We start from the raw sequence: 21,487 nt of genomic DNA, 5'->3' as shown, positions 1-21,487 counted from the left end.
TATTTTGCCAATCTATCTCAAATAAATAGTTTTCACAATATTTGGAAAATAAACCAACAAAAACAACTCAACTTTTAGATCTAAAATTTTATGTCTTTTAAAAAATTATATGCGGGAAAGAAGATGAGGGGGAGGGTGATCTGATGAAGAAGAGGAGGGGAGGGGTTCGTTACTGTGGGGAGGGGAGAGAAAATATGTTATTTTTCATGGGTTTCACGTGTTTTTTTTTTGTGTTTAAGCATGCGAGTGCTGCCCGGTCAAAAGTAGTGTATTTTATACACACTTTTAAAAGGTTGAATGTGTAAAAAGTTTATCGTGAACAAGAGGTGTGTAACAGAGATCTCACTGCAAGGTTGATGGGTAAACTATGTATTTTGCCAAGAAAAAATAATCTTCTAAAAATGAATGGCAAAAATTGCACATGGTGCCCTATTTGGTCGCCCCCCCCCCCCATTTAACCTGTACTCACTTTTTAAATTTTTTTTAACTAGTACCTGTCTAATTTTACATAACTTTAGGCCTCCTCCTTCTTCTCCTCCTCATCCTTTGCTATGAAAATAAAGGGTGACGATGAATTCATATGATGTGAGCATATTTTAAGGTAGTTTATGGTGTTTTATAGCGATGAATCGTCGTGTTTTTTTTAATACTACTGCTTAGGGTTTCTTCGTCTTCTTAATTGCAAAATGAGTTTGTTAGACTTATTGTTGTTTTGACAAATTGATGATTGAGGTTCGTTCTTGATGATATTTGGAGGTTATGTTTCAAATTTGAGTTCATTTGGAATAGATTTAGATGTTAAATCGTGTATTGGATTGATGGAATTCGAAGAACATATTTCTATTTCTAGCAGTTTACACTTTAGACTTACGCAGCTTTAAGTGCATAAAAACATTTGTTGCACTTCAGACCTATTTGGCCTTAAGTGCATCTGAAGTGCAAAAATTACACTTCAAACCTATTTGACCTTAAGTGCCCGAAAATATTTGTTGCACTTCAAACTTATTTGATCGTAAGTACACCTTAGAGAGAGTTTAGATTTAATTAGTGTTAAGTGTATTTCACTTCAGACTATTTTTTTTAATTTAATTTCAGTCCCGTGAAATTGATACTTACTAAGGTGTGAAGGCTAGGGATGTTCATGGTTCAGTTTGGATCGGTTTTTTTCTAAAAAGAAACCAAACCAAGTAAGTCAGTTTTCAAATATTAGAACCGAATCAAACCAATTAAGTCGATTTTTTTTTTCGATTCGGTTTATGTCGGGTTTTCGATTTTTTTCCGGTTATTTGTCGTTTTTCTTAAATATAAAACATACATTACCAAACACATATTCTGGCGACCACATTTTCAACGTAACACTATCAAATCAATTGCCCTTTGAGAAATCTATTATTTACTAAAATATATTGATGATAATTGAATCAAATATTGATGAATAATTGAAGGACTCGATTAAAATTATATTTTTTTAAACATGAAATGAATTCTTACACTTAACAAAAGAAAACTACCAATCAAACTAGAATATAAAGGTAAAGAACTGTACTAAAAGTGCAATTGATTAACATTCACCATAAATTTTTTGAAACTTTGTATAAAAATACACACACACACACACACACACACACACACACACATATATATATATATATATAAATTTGAAATAGCTACTCCTATAGTCGATTTGGTTCGGGTTTTTTCGGTTATATTTTGATTAAAACTAAAACCAAATCAAATTTGATCGGTTTTTAAAATTCAAAACCAAAATCAAACCAAACCAAAAAGTATCGTTTTTTTTAGTCGGTTTAGTTTGGTTTTCGGTTTGGTTCGATTTTTCGGGTTTTTATGAACACCCCTGGTGAAGGCTTGCAAAGTTTTGTACAAAGTACAAATCCCTCAAAATGTCGGACCGTAGAAAAAAATTCCGATCCGACCCGAAAGTTCTTTCATGCTTTTATTCAAAAACTGTGTGCTTACAAATCCACAAATTCAAAATTTCCCTTTCCCGGCAAAGCCATTACTCTTCTTGCAGACCTTCCATGGAAGAGGAGGATGCGAATCGGCGGCATAAAAAGGGTAAAAACACTTCCTGTAACTGTGAGGAACAGCATCTATATGCTATTTAGGGTTCAATTTTAGGCCTTTCATTATTTTATCTGGTATACAATATTTAAGAAATCCACATTCTTTTTTTTTTTTTTGTACTCAGCGCGGGGGCGATTACCTATCCAAGGCATGGAATCGGTGATAGCTACAGTCAGTGGATACCACGGTACCGAGCGATTTAATCTCATCAAGCTGATAGACAAGACTGGTGCAAGTTATGTCGGTTCAATGAACCAGTCGACCACTCATTTGGTATGTCAGTCTTTCACAATCCGAATTCAACTATTAATCAGAACCTTTCATAAACTCTCTTTGTTATGTAAAAAGAGGAATTCCATTGGATTCTGCAAAGAATTGAAAGTGTAAAACATTTAGACTTGAACTTTATAGGTTCGAGTTCAGGAGTTTACATCCCATTTGATTTACTGCATATTATTTGTACTTAATTAGTGAAACTTTAACACATACAGGTTCTGAGCCAAAGCCACTGGGTTCGGATGAACCCATATATACACTACATCCGCTCCTGAACATCTCATATTTCATTAAGTACAAGAGAAGAAAACATAGTATTTTGGTTCAATATATCTCTATACTGTAATTCCCCCCAAAAAATTAAAATTAGAACCTTTGGGTACAATGGGATAGTCTAGTGGACAGGAAGGAAGAAGCCACAATTACAACCATGGTATCACGAGTTCAAATCTCAGTGGCTATTGTTGCCTGGTTTGGCCTTATATGTTAGGTAAACCATCTTTAATATAAATCTAATTATAAGCATAATCTGCCTAGGTTGATTTTCTGTGCTATAACTGGAGCTTTGGTGGTTTTGTTCACCTTACAAGTTGCAACATACAACCATCATTAGTGGAATTATTTGTCATGCCCAAACTTGGGGAAGCATGGCCTGCACCTGATGCGCTACTCGGCCCGAGCGTACCGCTCTGTAACCGTGAATTGTGAAGGGGTATCCCTCAATTTAGGCCGATGAGGCCTACCTGCAAGCTCACAACACCAATCGAGGCCAATGAGGCCGTATTTTGAATCATCTGAAAATAATGTCTCTTTCATCTGAGGGGTAAATATACCCAAAAGCTCATATACATAACTGTGTAGGCCGATGAGGCCACCATGAATGTCTCCAACCAGCAATACCAAACTGAACATATACACACGGCTGGCAAGGCCACAATACTGATATACAAAATACACATGACTAGTCTACAAGCCTCTAAAGATAACTGAACTGTATCATGATCGGGACAGGGCCTCGACTTACCCATCAAACATATATACAAAATGTACTCCAATATCTAGGCCTGGTAACTCCGAGGAAGTGGAGCTTACCAACCCAGCTGATGTTTGACTCTGTCTATTGCGATGGTCTATTCAGCTGTCTATTAGGACCTGCAGGCATGAAATGCAGCGTCCCCAGCAAAAGGGACGTTAGTACGAAATAATGTACCGAGTATGTAAGGCAACAAAATAACTGAAAGCTGAAACTGAACTGATAATTTAATAACTGAAAGTAACTAGGAGTCAAACATGATCTGATACTGACTCAACTCTCTCAATATAGTAAGTAAAATATCTGTCCGGCCCTATAAGGCTCGGTACATGTAACTGCTCTGCCGTCGTAGGCTCGCTTATAGGCGCTCAGCCATAATAGGCTCTGTATCTCGGCTATTCTGGGCTCGCTCATAGGCGCTCGGCCACAGTAGGCGTAGTATATAACTTACCATCTGATCAGAGGTTGCCCAATAGGGGCGTGCCCATCGATTATAGCTCGATGGTGGTGAAAATACTGTAATACTTTATATATAAAGTCCCAATAAGTGAGAATACTGTAACTTATGAAATTAAAATAATGTACATAAATTCAGGATTTATATGTCGTTATCAAACGCATGTAGTTAAGAGATCATGCCAAAATGAAGTAAGGGTTTAGCCTTAACATACCTTAACCCTGTTGAGTCCTTAATACCTTCCAAGTAGAGTTGTGAAAAGCGCTCGCTTTAGCGCTTAAAGCGCGAAGCGAGACCTCAGGCGCTTCTGTGATGTGAAGCGTAGCAGGTTGAATAAAGCGAGTGCTTTTGCAAAAAAAGCGAGAAGCGAGCGCTTCTACATATTAAGGGCTGCCAACGTTAAAAATTAAAAAAGTTCATCAAGTTCAAGCCCAGGTATGTGATTTCTTCCTCCTCCTCCTCCTTCTTCTTTTTTGTCACGACCCAATTCCCGAACCCGGTCGTGATGGCGCCTCTCGTGAAGACAAGGCCAGCCAAAACAAACGAAACACCTCTTTTAATAATTAATTAACATAAACAAGTCTAAAACATGATTAATATAGCCATAATTGCGGAAACAACGATAATAACAAAAGGGAAACCATCCTGACACAGCCCAAACCGGGGTGTCACAAGTCATGAGCAATTAAGAAATCCGGATACAAGTCTACTGAACACTAATTCCGATACAATAGTTCTAAAAACATGAAAATGATAAGATAAGGGAGGCACGGGGCTGCGAACGCCAACAACTACCTCGTAGTCTCCGAATCACTGCCTGAACTGGGAGAATCAGCACTCAGGAGCGGACTCTGCGATGCCTGAATATGCACACATGGTGCAGGGAGTAATGTGAGTACTCCGACTCAGTGAGTAATAATTATAAATAATGGCTGAAAGTATGAAAACACGTAAAGACACAAAGCAATTCCATATCAAGCAGTAAAATCACTTAAAGCAGTAAATTAGTGAAGAAATCAAATGCTATTCCTTTTTAAAACAAGTAAAACAGACAATTTAACAGGTAAATAACAAGTAGAAAATCCGCCCCTTGGGCACAATATCAATCGCTCAGAACAGTATCAGCCCCTCGGGCTCACTCTCAATACAGTATCAGCCCCTCGGGCTCAGTATCAATCGCTCAGAACAGTATCAGCCCCTCGGGCTCACTCTCAGATCATAATGGGTACCCGCTCTCACTGTGGGTGTGCAGACTCCGAAGGGGCCCCTTACGGCCCAAGCGCTATATCAAGCCACTTCGTGGCATCATCACTCGGCACTCGGCCTCACATCACTCGGCACTCGGCACTCGGCCTCACATCACTCAAGTCACCTCGTGGCATATAAAGTATCTCAGGCCCTCGGCCTCATATCACTCAACATATCCTCACATATGGCCCTCGGCCTCACTTAGTCCAAAAATCATCACAAGCCCCTTGGGCATTAGTAAAACAGTAGTTCTCAGCCCAAAACATGATGTAGAAATATCATTTAAGTTTTAAATCTGAGTAAAAGTGGCTGCGTTTGTAAAACAGTAGATATCAATAGGACTGAGTTCAAATAATAAGTCAAGCAGTGAGGAAACAGTGATAAAAATCCCCGAAGGGTTCAAATAGTTGGCACGAAGCCCAAATATGGCAATCAGCCCAAATCATGATGATAACAAATGAATTTCAGTCAAATATGCGGTAAAATCATCAATCGGGACGGACCAAGTCACAATCCCCAGTAGTAAAAGACCCCACGCTCATCATCCAGCGCGTATCTTGCCTCAATATAGCACTACGATGTGCAATCCGGGGATTCAAACCCTCCGGACATCATTTACAATCATTACTCACCTCAAGCCGGCCAAAACTCTAGCCTGCTATGCCCTTGCCTCTCAAATCGGCCTCCTCGCGCGTCGAATCTGACCAAAACCACAACGAATACGTCACAATAGGCTAAGGGAACAGTACCCAATCGAAAAATATCAAAAATCCCGAAATTGGCAAAACCCGAGCCCCGGGCCCACTTCTCGAAACTCAGAAATTTTTACATCATTAGATTCCTTATCTCGCCACGAGTTCATACATATAAAAATCACAAGAATCGGAGTTCAATTGACCCCTCAAATCCCTAATCTTAGCTCTCTTAAGTTCAAGCCCTAACCTCCATTTTTAGTCCATGATTTTCTTAAATTTCCAGTCTTAATTCATGTAATAACACCATAGGATTGTGTTTTAGGTCCAAAAATCCTTACCTTATCGAAGCTCCTTGAAATCCCTCTTCAAAATCGTCCAAAATTCTCTAAGTCCGAAGTTAGAAATGAGAAACCTTTCAAAATTCGCGAAGAACTTAAATACCTTCTGCCCAGCCATAACCGCATCTGTGGTCAAATAGCCGCTTCTGTGGTTGAAACTCTGCATCTGCGGAACCTCATTAAGTCTCGCCTGGCCGCATCTGCGGCTCCCTATCCGCATCTGCAGTCCCAGCCAATCCTTGCCTTTTCCGCTTCTGCGACTCCTAACCTGCATCTGCGACACCGCACCTGCGGTCCCCAAACCGCAGGTGCGAAAATACCTGAAGCACCAGAAAATCTGCAACAACACAAGTCCAAACTCTTCCCGTTAGCCATCCGAAACCACCCCGAGGCCCCCGGGACCTCAACCAAACGCACCAACGCATCTTAAATCATCATTCAAACTTGTTCCAATCATCCAATCACCTCGAACAACACCAAAACCGTCAATTCACATCGAATTCAAGCCTAAGTTCTTCTAAAACTTCTGAAACACGCATTCGATCAAAAACCCGACCAAATCACCTCCGAACGACCTGAAATTTTACACGTACATCCCAAATCACCTAACGAAGCTACTACAACTCTCGAAATTCCGTTCCGACCCTCGGATCAAAATCTCACATACCCACCGGAAATCGCCAAAATACTAACTTCGCCAAAACAAGCTAATTTCTACACCGGACCTCCAAAACCACTTCCGATCACGCTCCTAAGTCACAAATCATCCCCCGAAGCTAACCGAATCACCGGAAATCACATCCGAGCCCTCTAACTCATAAGTTAATTTCCGGTTGACTTTTCCAAACTAAGCCTTCCTTAAAGAGACTAAGTGTCTCATTTCCTACCAAAACTAATCCAAATCGACTCGATCACAACAATTACAGATAATGAAGCATAAAGAAGCTGAAAATGGGGAAAACGGAGCGGTAACTCATGAGACGACGGGTCGGGTCGTCACATTTTTCTTTTTCTTTCACTGTTTCAGTCCCAAAATAGCAGCGAAATGCTAGCAATTTTTTTTCCTTCAGTTCTTCTTCTTCTTCTTCTTTCATTGTTTCAGTGATAAATTGCAGCGAAATGTTGCCCAATTTTTTTTCGTTTCAGTTACTGCCATTTTTCGTATACTTACTGCCATTTTTTTCATTTCATTTAATCTTGTAGAAGAATAGGATGCTCATTTTGTGCTTTAATTGATGCTACTCTTTTCTCTTTTTACAGTTATATGTGTTGTCTATGCAGTATTTATTTTAATATATTTATTTTAAAAAAATTCCGTTTTACTTCAAAAAGCGAGCGTTTCGCTTCTCGCTTTAAGAGAAAAGAGGCTTGTCGCTTTTCCTCGCTTCACGCTCTTCACAATATTGCTTCCAAGCAACTCTTCAAACAACTGCACTTATAGCTTGTTTGACCAAGCATTTTTTTTGGCCAAAAACACTTTTGGCCAAAAATTGAGGTGTTTGGCCAAGCTTTTGGATGGAAAAAAAAATGCTTTTGAGGAGAAGCAGAAGCATTTTTGGAGAAGCAGAAAAAAGTAGCTTCTCTCCAAAAGCACTTTTGAGAAAAATACACTTAGAAGCAATTTTTTAAAGCTTGGCCAAACACTAATTGCTGCTCAGAAGTGCTTTTCAAATTAATTAGCCAAACACAAACTGCTCTTCACCAAAAGTAATTTTGAGAAAAGCACTTTTGAAAAAAAGCACTCTCAAAATAAGCTGATTTTTGCAGCTTGGCCAAACAGACTATTAATCTACCATTGCATAAGGAGATTCAAAATTAGTGCTAAGTCCGTAACTTAAGCTAGTAACTCGTTTATGTAAATTCGGCAACATCTCCCCTCTAACAAGGGTCTCCTCTAATACCATATACCAACAACAACAACCAGAGAAATCCATCAACATATAAGTATCAATAACATGACACCATATAACAACAACAAGTCACAACTACTTCACGATGAGCGGCAAGCTTCGATTGGAATCCATATACCCCATATCACCCCTTATAGACTTCTTACTTTAACTTAACAGTATCATTAACATGATAATGAAGTCATTCATCAATGATTCCATCCTTATACCATATATTTATAACAAAGGAAACAATCCACAACTCCAACTATCCTCAATTAGCAACTTTATTAACTAGGTCATGTCTAGTCCATCCATTTAACTTAATCAACATCAAGATAACCTTAAGCACATGCCAGTGTTTTGGATAATGTGCGTCGACAAATAACGACGAGGGCCTACTTCACTGAGGCGAGAGGCGCGCAGCGAAGCGCTCGTCTTTTGATGTGAAGCGACAATTTATACAAAAATAAAGTAAAATAACATATATATAACTAAAAACTCAATAACAATAATATATTAATAAATATATCAATTCACAATATGCAATTAATTCTACTTTATAATTGAAAAAGGAGGAAATTTCAGGTTTGAACTTTTGAAGTTCTCTGCCTCTGCCCCTACAAAAACAGGGTGCAATACTGCAATACTGCTGCTCAATCAAAAATAGAGCAACAAAAAAAGAAGAGAAGATCAGAAGAGGAAGAAAAACGAAAAAAAAAACAGAGAATAAACACTCTCTGTTCTGTTTTTTGCACTATTGCTCGACAAAAAACAGAGCAAAAAAAATTAGAAAGAAGAAGAGGAGATCAGAAGAAGAAAAATGAAAAAAACAGAGCAATAGACTCTTTGTTCTGCATTGTTGCTCGACAAAAAACAGAGCAAAAAAAATAGAAAAAGAAGGAAAAGGAAGAAAGAAAGAAAGAAAGAAAGAAAGAGAGAAGAGAGAAGAAAGAAGAAAGAAGAAAGAAGAAAGAAGAAAGAAGAAAGAAGAAAAATGTCACGACCCGGATTTCCCATCGCCGGGACAATGATGACGCCTAATTTTTCAGTTGCTAGGCAAGCCAACAATTAGAGATTAATACGCTAACTCTTAAACAATTCAGTAAATAACAACAATTAAACCATAACAGATTAAAGGAGTGCAGAACTTTATAATAACCCAAGTAATTATACACAACTACCCAGAATCTGGTGTCACAATTCACGAACTTCTAAGAGTCACTACAAATAACTGACTGAAGGAAAGTACAAACTGTTTTCGAGTTAAAAGAAACAGTAAAGTGAAGTAACTGGAAGGAGACTCCAGGGTCTGCGAACGCCGGCAGATCTACCTTGTGTCTCCTGTGGGACGGAAGTCAGCAGCTCAACTCGGGTCAACACGGTCCAGTACCAAAATTTGCACAGAAAGTGCAGAGTGCAGTATCAGTACAACCGGCCCCATGTACTGGTAAGTGTCGAATCTAACCTCGGCGAAGTAGTGACGAGGCGAAGTAGTGCAACCCGCTCCCATTTCACATATCTTGTTGCAGGCGTGCAACCCGTTCCCATTTCACATATTTATCTTAAATCACATATAAGACCTACACCAGGCACCAGAACCAAAATACGGGCCCGATACCAATGGTTTCAAACACATCTCTCTTTCGAAAACTCATAATTAATTCAACAAAATAATTTCTTTCAAAAATTCATTTCTCAGGCTTGGGACCTCGGAATTCGATTCCGAGCATACGCCCAAGTCACATTTTTTCCTACGGACCCTTCGAGACCGTAAAAAATCACGGGTCCAAGTCCGTTAACCCAAAATGTTGACCGAAGTCAAATTAATTCATTTTACAATCAAAATTCATCATTTTTCACAAATTTTCACATAATGTCTATCGGGCTACGCGCTCGGACTACGCACACAAATCGAGGTGATGCTGAAAGAGGTTTCTAAGACTTCGGAACGCATAATTCATTTCTAAAACAAGTGATGACCTTTTGGGTCATCACAACAACTCAATTTAAGCCTTAGGAACTACCCACAATTGCAAGGAATTCAATTTAGGCCATTTTTGAAAAAGTCAACAAAAGTCGACACTTGTGCCCGCTTGGTCCAAACCCGAAATTCGGACCAAAACCCGATTAACCATTCACCCCTGAGCCCAGATATATAATTGGTTTTGGATTCCGACCTCAATTTGAGGTCTAAATCCTAAAATTTCGAAATCCCTAGTTTCTAGCCAAAAATCTCTAATTTCACTATGAAAATCCTAAATTCTAGGCTGAAATCTTGTAAATAAAGTGAAAGATTGAAAAATATGAGTTAAGAATCACTTACCTATGATTTGGGGAAGAAGTGGTCTTTGGAAAATCGCTTAAAGGGTTTCTTGTTTTGAAAATTTTGAGAAATGAGCAAAAATCCCGTCTAAGTTAGGTTTTACACAGCTGCAGATATCACATTTGCGATTGCGAAGCTCGCAAATGCGAAGGGACCATCGCAATTGCGAGGTCCTTCACATCTTTGCTGCCTTCACAATTGCGAAGATAAGTTCGCAATTGCGAACTTGAATCTCCGCAAATGCGACAAAAAGATCCCATTTGCGATCACTGCCCCTCCCAGCTTTACTTCGCAAATGCAAAGAATTCTTTGCAATTGCGAAGATAGTATGGCCCAGCTTCTCTTCGCATTTGCGACGAGAAGCTCGCAAATGCGAACCTCTCAGAGGTCGCAATTGCGATGCCTGATCTCGCAATTGCAGATCAGAGGCCTGCAACACCATCAGTTACACCAACAAATATTTCCAAGTTCAAATCACTCCGTAGCCTATCCAAAACTCACTCGAGCCCTCGGGGCTCCAAACCAAACATGCACACAAGTCTTAAAATATCATACGAACTTGCTCGCGCGATCAAATCGCCAAAATAACACCTAGAACTACGAATTTAGCACCAAATCAAATGAAATTCTCAAGAACACTTTGAAATTTCTATTTTCTCAACCGAACATCCGAATCATGTCAAAACAACTCCGTTTATCACCAAAATCCACATACATGACTTAAATATTATATTGAACCTGTACCGGGCTACGGAACCAAAATACAGACCCGATACCAACAAGATCAAACATTAACAATTTTGTTAAAAACCATTAAATTTTTAGACTAACAATTTTTAACAAAAAATCATAACTCGGGTTAGGGACATCCGAATCCGATTCCGGGCATACGCCCAGGTCCCATATTTCGATACGGACCCACCGGGACTGTCAAAACATGAATCCGGGTTTGTTTACTCAAAACGTTGACCGAAATCAATTAAATCAACTTTTGAAGGCAAAAATTATTATTCTCATCAACTTTCAACATAAAAGCTTTTTGGAAACATGCCCGGTTTGCGCACGCAAATCGAGGAGGGATAAAATGAGGTTTTAAAGGCCTTAGAACACAGAATTTGGTTTTAAGTCATGAGATGACCTATCGGGTCATCACAAAAGAAGAAAGAAGAAAGAAGAAGTCGAAGAAGAAAGGAAATCGAAGAAGAAAGAAGCTTACCTGGCTAGGTGGACTTGGCTGCTCTGTTGTTTGAAGGTTGAAGAAGATAGAAACGTGAAATCATTGCAAGCCCTAATGTTTTAAGTCGCTAGTATTTTTTTTTTTTTGGCAATCCGCTAGGCAAGTGCCTAGGGCTAGTTTTTTATTAATAGAAGAAAAGAAAAATACAACAATTAGGAAAAGTACAAATAAGGGGGACAATAATATCGGTATTGTTACCCATATGCCTTGACTATATAATCACTCCTCTGCGCCTCACATTGCCTATGACAGCCTCATGTAGAGGATTCATGGTGTAGCTGCCTGCAAAGTCTCACGAGGGCATATAATCTTATAGCCGTGTGGATAATTTCCAAAGGCATAGGACCAAGGAAACATAAACCGTGCTAAACCTTACCTTACTAGTCCTATTGAGGCATAAAAAACCTCACCTACTAGCATGCATGTAAAAAATAAGAACTAGAAAGTACCAAATATTCAATGATCATCACAGAGTTTATAACATACTCTGTGATGATATTACAAATGAGTATACTAATATAATGGTAGAATAAAATGATGAAGGAATTAAAATGTTGTCCCTTCTTGTCCGAACTTGTAATTTCTTCAAGTTGTAATTCTTTTTCATCACAACCCCAATTCTTCAAGATGTATTCAAAAATCATGATTTCTTTTTTGAACGATTGGACTTTGTAGATGTAGTTGGGGCAACCTTCTTTTGTTTGACAACTCTCATTGGAGGTCGCCTAACATTTAAAAAATCGCTGACCTTGTCGTCCCAACTATTTTTCCTTGTATGTGCCTTCTTTATTTTTCCACTATGCATAGGTGATAGGTCACCTTTTCTTGATGCCTCTGCCCGACATTGATTTAAGATATCATCTTCCTCCCCTTCTTCATATATATCTCTACCTACCAATAGTGGATTTGGCATGTCTTGAGAAACACCCTGAGTCATCAATTTATTGCCAGCTTGTGCAGTAACCAGACTTGCCTTACTTTGTTGTGATTTGTTCCTGCTCATATTCTCATCACCAGTGCTTGAAATAGCATGATTTAAAGCTATTTTAGGATCAGAACTTACCATTGCATCCAAAAGTTGTCTTTCGTCTAACAAAATAACTGGAGCAGTGGTTACGAGCTGTTGCTGCCCAACCTGTGAAATTGTTACTGTTTTGCAATCACCAGTAGGAGTCCTAGCCGTAGCGTTTGGATCATTTTGTTGCTGCTGTTCAATAGGACTTGTATGGATACCTGACGTGGCCTGTTTGGTCGATGTTGCACCTATATGAGTTGCAGCTGGCGTACCTTGCCTTGTAGATGTTCTTGCAGTAGCCCTTGTTGTCACAGTTTGGAACTGCCCAGATGTTGGTGTTCCTGTTTTTGTTCGATCACCCTTAGGCTTTGTGTTTGAGGTGTTGGGATTAATTTGCTGCTGTTGCACAGTAGTTGTAGGTGTTTCAGCTGCTGCATTTTGAAAAGCTGGAGATGAAGGATTTCTGGGAACGAATGCAGGAGCATTGGAGTTCAAATTGCTCGTTGGACTTGCTGCTGGCACTCGTTCAGATATTACCATCGCTAAGGAATCAAACTCCAAGTCGCTAGTATTTTCTTTTAATGTCTGTGCCTTTTTTTTTCTCCAAAAAGCGATGCCACAGCTATCCTCTCGCTACACAGGCAGAGGCGCTCGCCTTTTACAAAGATGTCAAAATCGCAATTCAAAAGTCAAGAATTTCAGCTAATTGCCAAATCCACAAACAAAATCGACAAAATCATTGTTCAACTTCTGCCACCCCTGATTACGATTCCATTTTAACTAATAAAATCATTGTTAACATCTGATTTAAGAAGAATTTAGTGAGGAGTAGGTGGTAACAGTGGAATCACTGGTGTAGAATGTGGCTATGGAGTAGCTATTGGGAAAAACGAAAAGGAAGGGGATTTGAGTAGAAGACGAGGGGAGGTAAAAGAAGGGAAAATTAAGTAAGGAAGAGTAAGACATGGGGGTTGTGGCGGAGGTCGACTGGGAACGATAGTGTTCCGGTGAGGGACATGTTGGCAGGGAATTTTTCTCTTTTCTTATATATATAACCTTAAATATATATATATAACCTTAAAACAACCTAACAAAACATAACAACATATCTTCCCCCTTCAAGTGCTATCTTGTAATCTTTCACTCCAACACCACAACCATCATGTAATTAAACGTAAACACAATCAAAGGGATGTTAAACATACCTTAGGCAGTAAATACAATTCGAACCCTAAGCTTAACTTAGCTCATCATCATCCTTATTCACATCACAACACCATAGAGGGGTTATTCTTCACCTTTGGCTACCTTTGATATTGGGTTATGGTGCATATTTTTGGAATTTGTTTGGAGCCTTGGGGGAACGGTTTGGGAGGGTTTGGAGAGTGTGATGATAGAAGGAGGTCGAAAAATGAGCAAAGCTCATCCCAAAAACGAGATAAAAATAGGTGAAGGTCGGCCACCGACCAAGTGGGTCCCATAGGGGCTGCCTGCGGGCTCTCGCGAAAATGCGAATATATCTCTACTCAAATATCATATTGACAAATGGTTTAATGCGTTAGAAACTAGACTCGTAGATCTTCAATTTGGTAGGTGGATTATCCCATTACTCCAGGTATAATGGGAGAAAAGCTCGGCTACATTTGACCAAATTTTCAGCACATTTTACGAATGTAACTTGTGATGATCTTTGCCAATTTTTGTTCTACAACTCGCTCGACTTTAAAACATAGCACACGACTATCATACGACTAAAATAACTCATAACATAACCTCCTTATCATGTTAAACACCCTAGTCTCACCCCAAAAGTACATGTTATAACATTCCCAACTTGTCGACTTTCGACAAAACTTATTTTCTTCAATTCGTTTAGCTTCTAAGCCTTCCAACCTTCTTGGTACTTGCAGTTCATGATTTTAAATATTTGTAACCTCCAAGGTAACATGATTAATTTACTTTTTCTTTATGTACTTTCAAAGATGATCTCATTTTTGAGCTTACATCAATTGACTTATGACGTACTTTTGTGTATGAAAACATGGGGTGTAACTGTATTCAAATAACCGCTCCTATTTTCTTCTCTGCATGGCCAAATATCCTGACAATTGGAGTTTAAGAAATTAATAATATGAGTTTCTGCTGCCCCACCTTTAAAATCGTGTCGTTTGGGTATTTATTTGTCAACTTTTTTCCTAATAAACTCTGTGTTTTCTGCCAATATGATGCCATAACGTGAGAGCCATTCCTTGAGATATGTTTCAAATTGTGCTTATAGTTAGACAAGTTGTTTGGTGACCCATGAAGTGTTAATGTGTATGATGCTCATCTTGGTTAGGTGTGCTGGAGATTTGATGGGAAGAAATATGAGCTTGCCAAGAAGTTCAAAATGTCAATAATCAACCATAGATGGGTTGAAGATTGTATTAAGGAAGGAAGGCGTCTTCCGGAGGGTCCCTACACATTTCAATGGTATATAAAATACTGGCTTACTAGTTATAGCGATGTAGGTTTTCTTGGTTTGTGTAACTAGTGTTAATTTTGCCTGACAAAATTTATTTGGACTGGAGTCTGGAGTTGACCTTTGTGGTTCCCACTGGGGGAAGTTGATCCTCATAGCAAATGCATGCCACTTCAGTTAAAGAGAACTAGATAAAATAATATGAGTCTTGATTAGAGAATGTAATGATTCTTCTCCAAAATCTGGAATCACTTTTGGACAATTGGGTGCATATCCTGCTGGTGATGTTTACTTGATGAGATCTTTATGTTTCTAGATGCCTACTCACAGAAATATTGCTGTTTAGCTATCTAATGGCTATGAATCGAGAAAAAGACAAAAAATTAGCTAATCAATTTCTTGTTGTACTTATAAAAGAATCAAGAGAAAATGCATATGCATGACTAAATTATCCTTTTCTGCTTTCTCTGGAAAAATTTGTCTGCGGTATTTATTTCTTTCATCATTTTTCTCGTGACAGCTAAATTTATCTTGTATTTAAGAGTCATTCTTATTTCTTACTTTTGAAGAACACAAGTTGCAGACCGAGATTTCTTAAATTATTTTTTATTTATTTGGGAGATGCCATAGAACTAATTAACCAACATTTGATTTATTAGCAGAATGTAGCAATTTCTTTCTTTGTCAATTTGACTGTCTGAGAGCTGCTGTATAGCTCATTTGGAAGTTGGTTGCTTATGATCAATCATATCTCCAGTTCTACAGCTGGAATCTTATCCCTTTGCATTCAATTATTTTCAGTGGGCAAGAAGTGGGTCCGATAATGTTGGATATTACACTTTTTAGTGAAAGTAAACAATTGAACCACTCGAAAGAACCAGCTATTCTTATTGAATCTGAAGCGGATTTCAACTCTTGGACAGATTCAACTTTATTAAAAGAGGTGCATTCATTTATTCGTTAATGCTCTTTATCATTTTCATAACTAGATCTTGCACTTCAAAGGGGTAGTTCAAAGTGCTTTTGTTTAACAGTTCAAACTAAAAATATTCCTTCTGATTGACAAATAATCCACATTATCCGGCTGTTCCTGCCTTTATGTATCAGTAGGAATATTTATCGATGCATGCTGTAAATGTTGTATGTCTTGGCTAGTTATTATCATAATCTAGGTCATTTATCAGAAAGCGTTAGTGCAATATAGATCAGAAGTTGATCATACACCAGCTTCACCTCAGTATGTGCTGATTCAGAAAGCTCTTGTGCCCTTCCGATTTGAATCCATGTCTCAATGCTTAGTGAAAGCGAGGCTCTTTCAGTGAGAGGAGAGAATTAGCAATTGCAAAGGTAAAACAATGTAGGTAGGGCCAGCCACTCAACCAGTATATAAACAAAGTGCTAGTTAATCCTAAAAAAGGAGATCTGTTTAGTGATAGCAGCACTACATTTTGTATATTCTGTACTGAGTTAACTCCACCAAAGCACTTTTCGCATTCTTGACGTAACAGCTAGCTGGAACAACTCACTCTGTGCTCTTCATTTTTTTCCTTTCTCCTCAATTCACTATAAATAGAACTAGTTTCCCTTATTCTTTTTCTTTTCTTTTCATTTCTCATTCTTTCATACTTGGGCTCAATAATCCACTGCTTATCTACCATCTCAATGGCTTTCTTGTTCAGAACATTAAATTGTTGGCCTTTATCTGGCTGATTACACCATTCTGTTGCTTTGCAATTTTCACTTAAAATGGTTTATGTTTCTGAATGAGGATGTTCTTACTTTCCTTTGTTTCATCTATTTCAAAATGAGTCAGATTTACAAGTTTCAAGCTTGGTGTTGATTTTTGTCTGATTGAGCAGTAGGCTACAAGGTCTCTTTTTTCTTTCAGTAAAAGAAGCTGAAAGATCAGTTGACAAATAAAAAATTAAAAAGAAAATAGAAGAATTTCCACCAAACAAGCACCTCAATTTTGGTAATTAAGGGAAACAACACATTGATTCAGTTTAAATCAAGTGTGCATATCTACTCTTAAATTTGCATTACCAATTTTACAACATTTCTTTATAGACATGTTCATCCAACCTTCTTCGTGGCCCTAGGTATTGGACATATATTGTACTGCAAAATAAGTGCCGAGACACATCTTTATAAAAGGATTATATAACATAGCTTCAATTGCTTGCTTTTATGCTACTGGTTGCAGAATTTGTCTCCTGAGCTGGTTAAACACAAGGATAGACCAAGGAGGAAATCAAATGGAAATAATCTGAACAAGGATCACCCGTCCAGCAGCATATATTGTTCTAGTGAGCACTCTTTACAATGCTCACGTAGGACACAGGTAATAACTTTTTAGACAGTCATTATTTAATGCATTACTTTCCAAACTTTAGTTGATACTTTTCTTTTCCTCTTTTTTTTTTCCGTGTAGATTGAAGAACTGAATTTTCCCTCTTCAGCATTCCTTAAACCCAAGAACGGAAGTTCTGAATTTGCTGAAACTTCTCGCAGAAGTCGTAGATTGGTGAAGACGAACATTAGTGGGGATCTTGTGGAGATTATTTCAGGTTCAGAGAAACAGAATCTCCGATTACAAGCTCTTCGGGAACGTGAAACTTTAGCTCAAATTTACAACTTGGATGTTGAAATGCCTGAAATCTCTATGATTAACAGGCTTGGATCTGATTTTAGCTTCCATCAGTCAGAGGCGGGACCAAGTAGAATAGGTGTAGATGGCACTGGGGAAACTGAAGTTAACAGACTCCTTGATAATGGTAATCAGTGTTTGGATGCAGAAGGTACCTCATCTAATCTTCGTGGAAATGGACAAGAGCCATGCCTAGCTGTTGATGAGGTCCAAAATGAGACTGATAATACTTGCAAAGTGTCTACATCAACCACATTATCCTGTGTCATATGTTGGACAGATTTTAGTTCATCCAGGGGGGTGCTTCCCTGTGGTCATCGTTTTTGTTTCTCATGCATCCAGACGTGGGCCAATCATATGGTAAACCTTCCTATCCGCCTTTCAATTTTGTTTGATGGGAATTTTTTTCTCTTTTTCAATTTTTGCATGCCATCGTGATGAGATGTTATTATGATTTCCTCTACGCATGCAAGTGAAACTTCTGATTCTTGGATTTTTGTTTTTGTTTCAATTGATATTTTTCCTTTCACAATGCCATTATCATAGGCATCAAGCAGGAAAGTCTCGACATGCCCTTTGTGCAAGGCTAGTTTTGTTGCCATTACAAAGGTTGATGATGCAATTACTGCTGATCAAAAGATATACTCCCAAACTATTCCGGACAATAATCCGGAAATGAACATATATATACTTCCCGAGGTTGAAACATCAAGGTTCCGTACTAATGTAAGTTCGCTGGTAATTTCTATTCTATATTCTAGTCTGGAGAAAGAAATCACCTCCTCTTTGTTTGTGTTGTACATTGATGTGGACATCTATGTGTCATCATTTTCATCAAAGAAAATATATTTTAACATTAAATACTTTTTCTATGTCCATGTGCCTTTTCTTCCCGTAGGTGCAGGCAAATCATACTTGAAGCATTATCTAACTGCCTTGAGTCGGATGCATGAATAGCACAAACGTTTCTCCTATTTGGTGCAACGAGTGTGACTGCAGTAACATATTAGATCCCTGTATCAAGCATTTCAATTTTATAGATCAAAGTAGGTGTCTTTACTTCCACATCTTATGATACTCATCTGATTCTTCATATTTAGTATTTCAAAGTTTCTGTTACTCTCTTTCTGAAGCATGGTTACTTATAGTTCGACCAGTCCACAGCTGAGTTCGAGTTGTTCCCTTTGCACTGGAGACTTGTCAAAAACCAAAAACCAAGAAAACAATTTTATGGTCAAAAGCTTCTATCATAGGTTGAAGCTAAAGATGTCCGTTAAAGTATTTCATTTGAAATGTGGAAGGAGAATCGTCTTGAATGTTGGAGGTCACACCTTCTGAAGAGTTCCACATGTATTGTCATTGTCTATCCTTAATGGCTGTTGTGTTTGAACTGCCTTAAGTAAAAAGAGTAACAGAGTAGTACATCGAAAAGCTGCTCTTTAGGGCTTTAGTCTGGTAGCATTGAACTAAAATACAGATCTGTGATTTATTCCCTTATTCAATACAGCAACATGAGAGGACTCTAGAATAGGTGTCAATGCCTAGTTATTCTTCATGTTCTGATGATTTCCCTGAGTTGCTTTGACTTTCTTGCTAAAACATGTTTCTACCTCCCAAACACCCCTGATCAAGAAAGAGAATAACAGGGGTGAAGTATGTTTAGTGTTTGCATCTTGCATTTTAGTGTTCCGAGCTCACTTTCATTTGTCATTTTGGTTATGTAGCCATCAAGAACTCCAGTTTGCTGTCGATGCTCTTGTCGAGAACCAGCAGACCTACTAGTCAAATGTCATCTCTGCGAGACTCTCTGTATTCATTCCTATTGTCTGGATCCTCCATTGCTTCCATGGACATGCATGCACTGCACGGATCTGCAGAGGCTTTACCGTCGTAGCTGGTAGTTTGCGTGCTTGGAGGCTTTCTTGGCTTGACTAGTGAAGTGATTTTTACCATCTCATTTGTACTATTTTTTTTTCTAGAATAGATGCACATTCTTGCATTTTCTGCATGTGTAACTATAAAAGAACTACTACCTCTTGTAGTCCATTTTGCAACATACCCTGCCCCTCCTGAAAATCGATATGATTAGTGAGAAAGTTGCTTTACATGAACTCCACCACTGCCATTTGAGAGGCAAAGCAAGCTGTTAGTATAAAACTTCCGGTTACATGAGAAGTAGTTTCTGGGCATGCATCTACTTGTGGTTTTTGGTGGAATTTGGAATGAGTGAAGGAATGTTTTTGGGTGACTAGCGAGGTTGTTGTAATGACAAGAGTACTCCACTTTCAACTAAGAGCTTAAAAGTTTTGAGTTAATAAAGAAGTAAAGTGGGAAAGAAAAACTTGCGACTCTTAGATCCTTAAAAGAAATGAAGAATTAACCTAAAGAACCGTCCATCCAATAGCTTAAACTAAAATAGTTGGAAAAAAATAAAGAAGGATGAGAAAGGTTTGCATTTCATGCAACGAAAGGCATTATAGGTACTCACAACTTGCAAGGAGGACCATCCATTTTGTTTAATCATCAGGATGAAACCACGTTTTCCTCCTTTGGAGGAATCATCAAAATAACTCTGAAAAAATTGGAATAAACCAACAAAAAGACATACCAATAAAAGAAAGTGAACTGTGTTACTCCTAGTTGTTATCCTCGGTCGAGCCAAGCACCTCTTGCATGGTGCTTCTTCTGTTATAGGAATACCATAAGTTTGCCTGATTGTGCAAATTAATAAGGATTTACCTATATAGTTTTCGGCAAAATGGCCTCTGGACCACTTAAACTTGCATCAGTATGCTAATCTGGTAAACAAACTTACACATTTCCCATTTTAACACCTCAACTTGATGAACCGAATACTAATTTGATTGAACGTGGTCTTCGCTCACTGTGACATGGATGACACATTATATACTAAGTTTTTTATTCTTTGACATGTGTAAAATGCGGGGCCTATTTTTTTAAAAACGCAATTTACAAGATTTTAAAATTATTTTCAGCAATAATGAACCTTTTAAGGCATAACCTTCAACCATCAGTGAGAACCACAAATTGAATACAATAATAGTGCTGAAGAGGTGTCCAAACTGGCATAACAGCTTTAAGAATGCGGGGAAGGATCGCTGTGATGACCCAAAAGGTCATCACTTGATTTACAAGTCAATTCTGTGTTCCGAGGCTTAAAAACCTCCTTTTATCTCACCTCGATTTACGTGCGCGTTCCGGGCGAATATCCGGAACGCTTTTATATGAAAATTTGATAAAAATACTAATTTTGCCTTTAAAATTGAATTTAAGTTGACTTCGGTCAACATTTTGGGTAAACGGACCTGGACACGTGATTTGACGGTCCTAGAGGGTCCATAGAAAAATATGTGTAACGACCCGACCGGTTCGCTCGGTAGTTTGGGGGACGAATAGCTCCGTATGATATATTAGGACTTGTGTGCAAAATTTGGATTCATTCCGAGTTGATTTGATATGTTTTATCGTGAGTTTTTGGAAGTCGAAAGTTCAACAGTTTATTAAGTTTGATTTGAGGTGCATTTCGTCGTTTCGATATTGTTATGTGTGTTTTGAGGCCTCGAGTAGGTTCGTATTATGATATGGAACTTTTTGGTATTTAGACGGGGTCTCGAAGGGCTCACGTGAGTTTTGGATAGGTTTGGGTTGTGTTGCGCTCGTTTTTTCTTATGTTTCGACGTCGTTTCTTCAAGCATAAATGGTACCACATTGAACAAATGATCTCCGATTTTTGTTTTTATTGAAGCATTAGATCCGTAT

At 38.3% G+C, this 21,487-nt stretch overlaps 1 protein-coding gene across 2 annotated transcripts; it reads left to right on the top strand.

The window, feature by feature from the left end:
• The first annotated feature begins 1,922 nt into the window (after positions 1 to 1,922).
• On the top strand, positions 1,923 to 19,812 carry LOC107805500 (uncharacterized). Of its 2 annotated transcripts, XR_012707627.1 has the most exons (9): positions 1,923 to 2,076; positions 2,210 to 2,358; positions 14,938 to 15,071; positions 15,862 to 16,003; positions 17,264 to 17,401; positions 17,492 to 18,067; positions 18,254 to 18,433; positions 18,606 to 18,753; positions 19,432 to 19,569. XR_012707627.1 is itself a non-coding variant. In XM_075249588.1 (8 exons), exons 1-8 carry the CDS (start codon positions 2,040 to 2,042, stop codon positions 19,606 to 19,608), a joined length of 1,533 nt encoding a protein of 510 aa, XP_075105689.1. In that variant the 5' UTR covers positions 1,923 to 2,039; the 3' UTR covers positions 19,609 to 19,812. The 2 variants fall into 2 exon arrangements, 1 of the variants encoding a protein (XP_075105689.1); XM_075249588.1 differs by lacking the exon at positions 18,606 to 18,753 and having other exon boundaries at positions 19,432 to 19,812.
• Positions 19,813 to 21,487: the final 1,675 nt, after the last annotated feature.

Source organism: Nicotiana tabacum, chromosome 3 (genome assembly GCF_000715075.1).
Source record: "Nicotiana tabacum cultivar K326 chromosome 3, ASM71507v2, whole genome shotgun sequence".
NCBI lineage: Eukaryota > Viridiplantae > Streptophyta > Magnoliopsida > Solanales > Solanaceae > Nicotiana > Nicotiana tabacum.
This window is presented reverse-complemented; position numbering and strand designations above follow the sequence as displayed.

Excerpts from the sequence above, each read along its gene's own strand:
- LOC107805500 (XM_075249588.1), top strand. The coding sequence starts at position 2,040 with ATGGAAGAGGAGGATGCGAATCGGCGGCATAAAAAGG. Across the intron at positions 16,004-17,263 it reads ATTCAACTTTATTAAAAGAG|AATTTGTCTCCTGAGCTGGT; the intron begins GTGCATTCATTT and ends TACTGGTTGCAG. Across the intron at positions 17,402-17,491 it reads AATGCTCACGTAGGACACAG|ATTGAAGAACTGAATTTTCC; the intron begins GTAATAACTTTT and ends TTTTCCGTGTAG.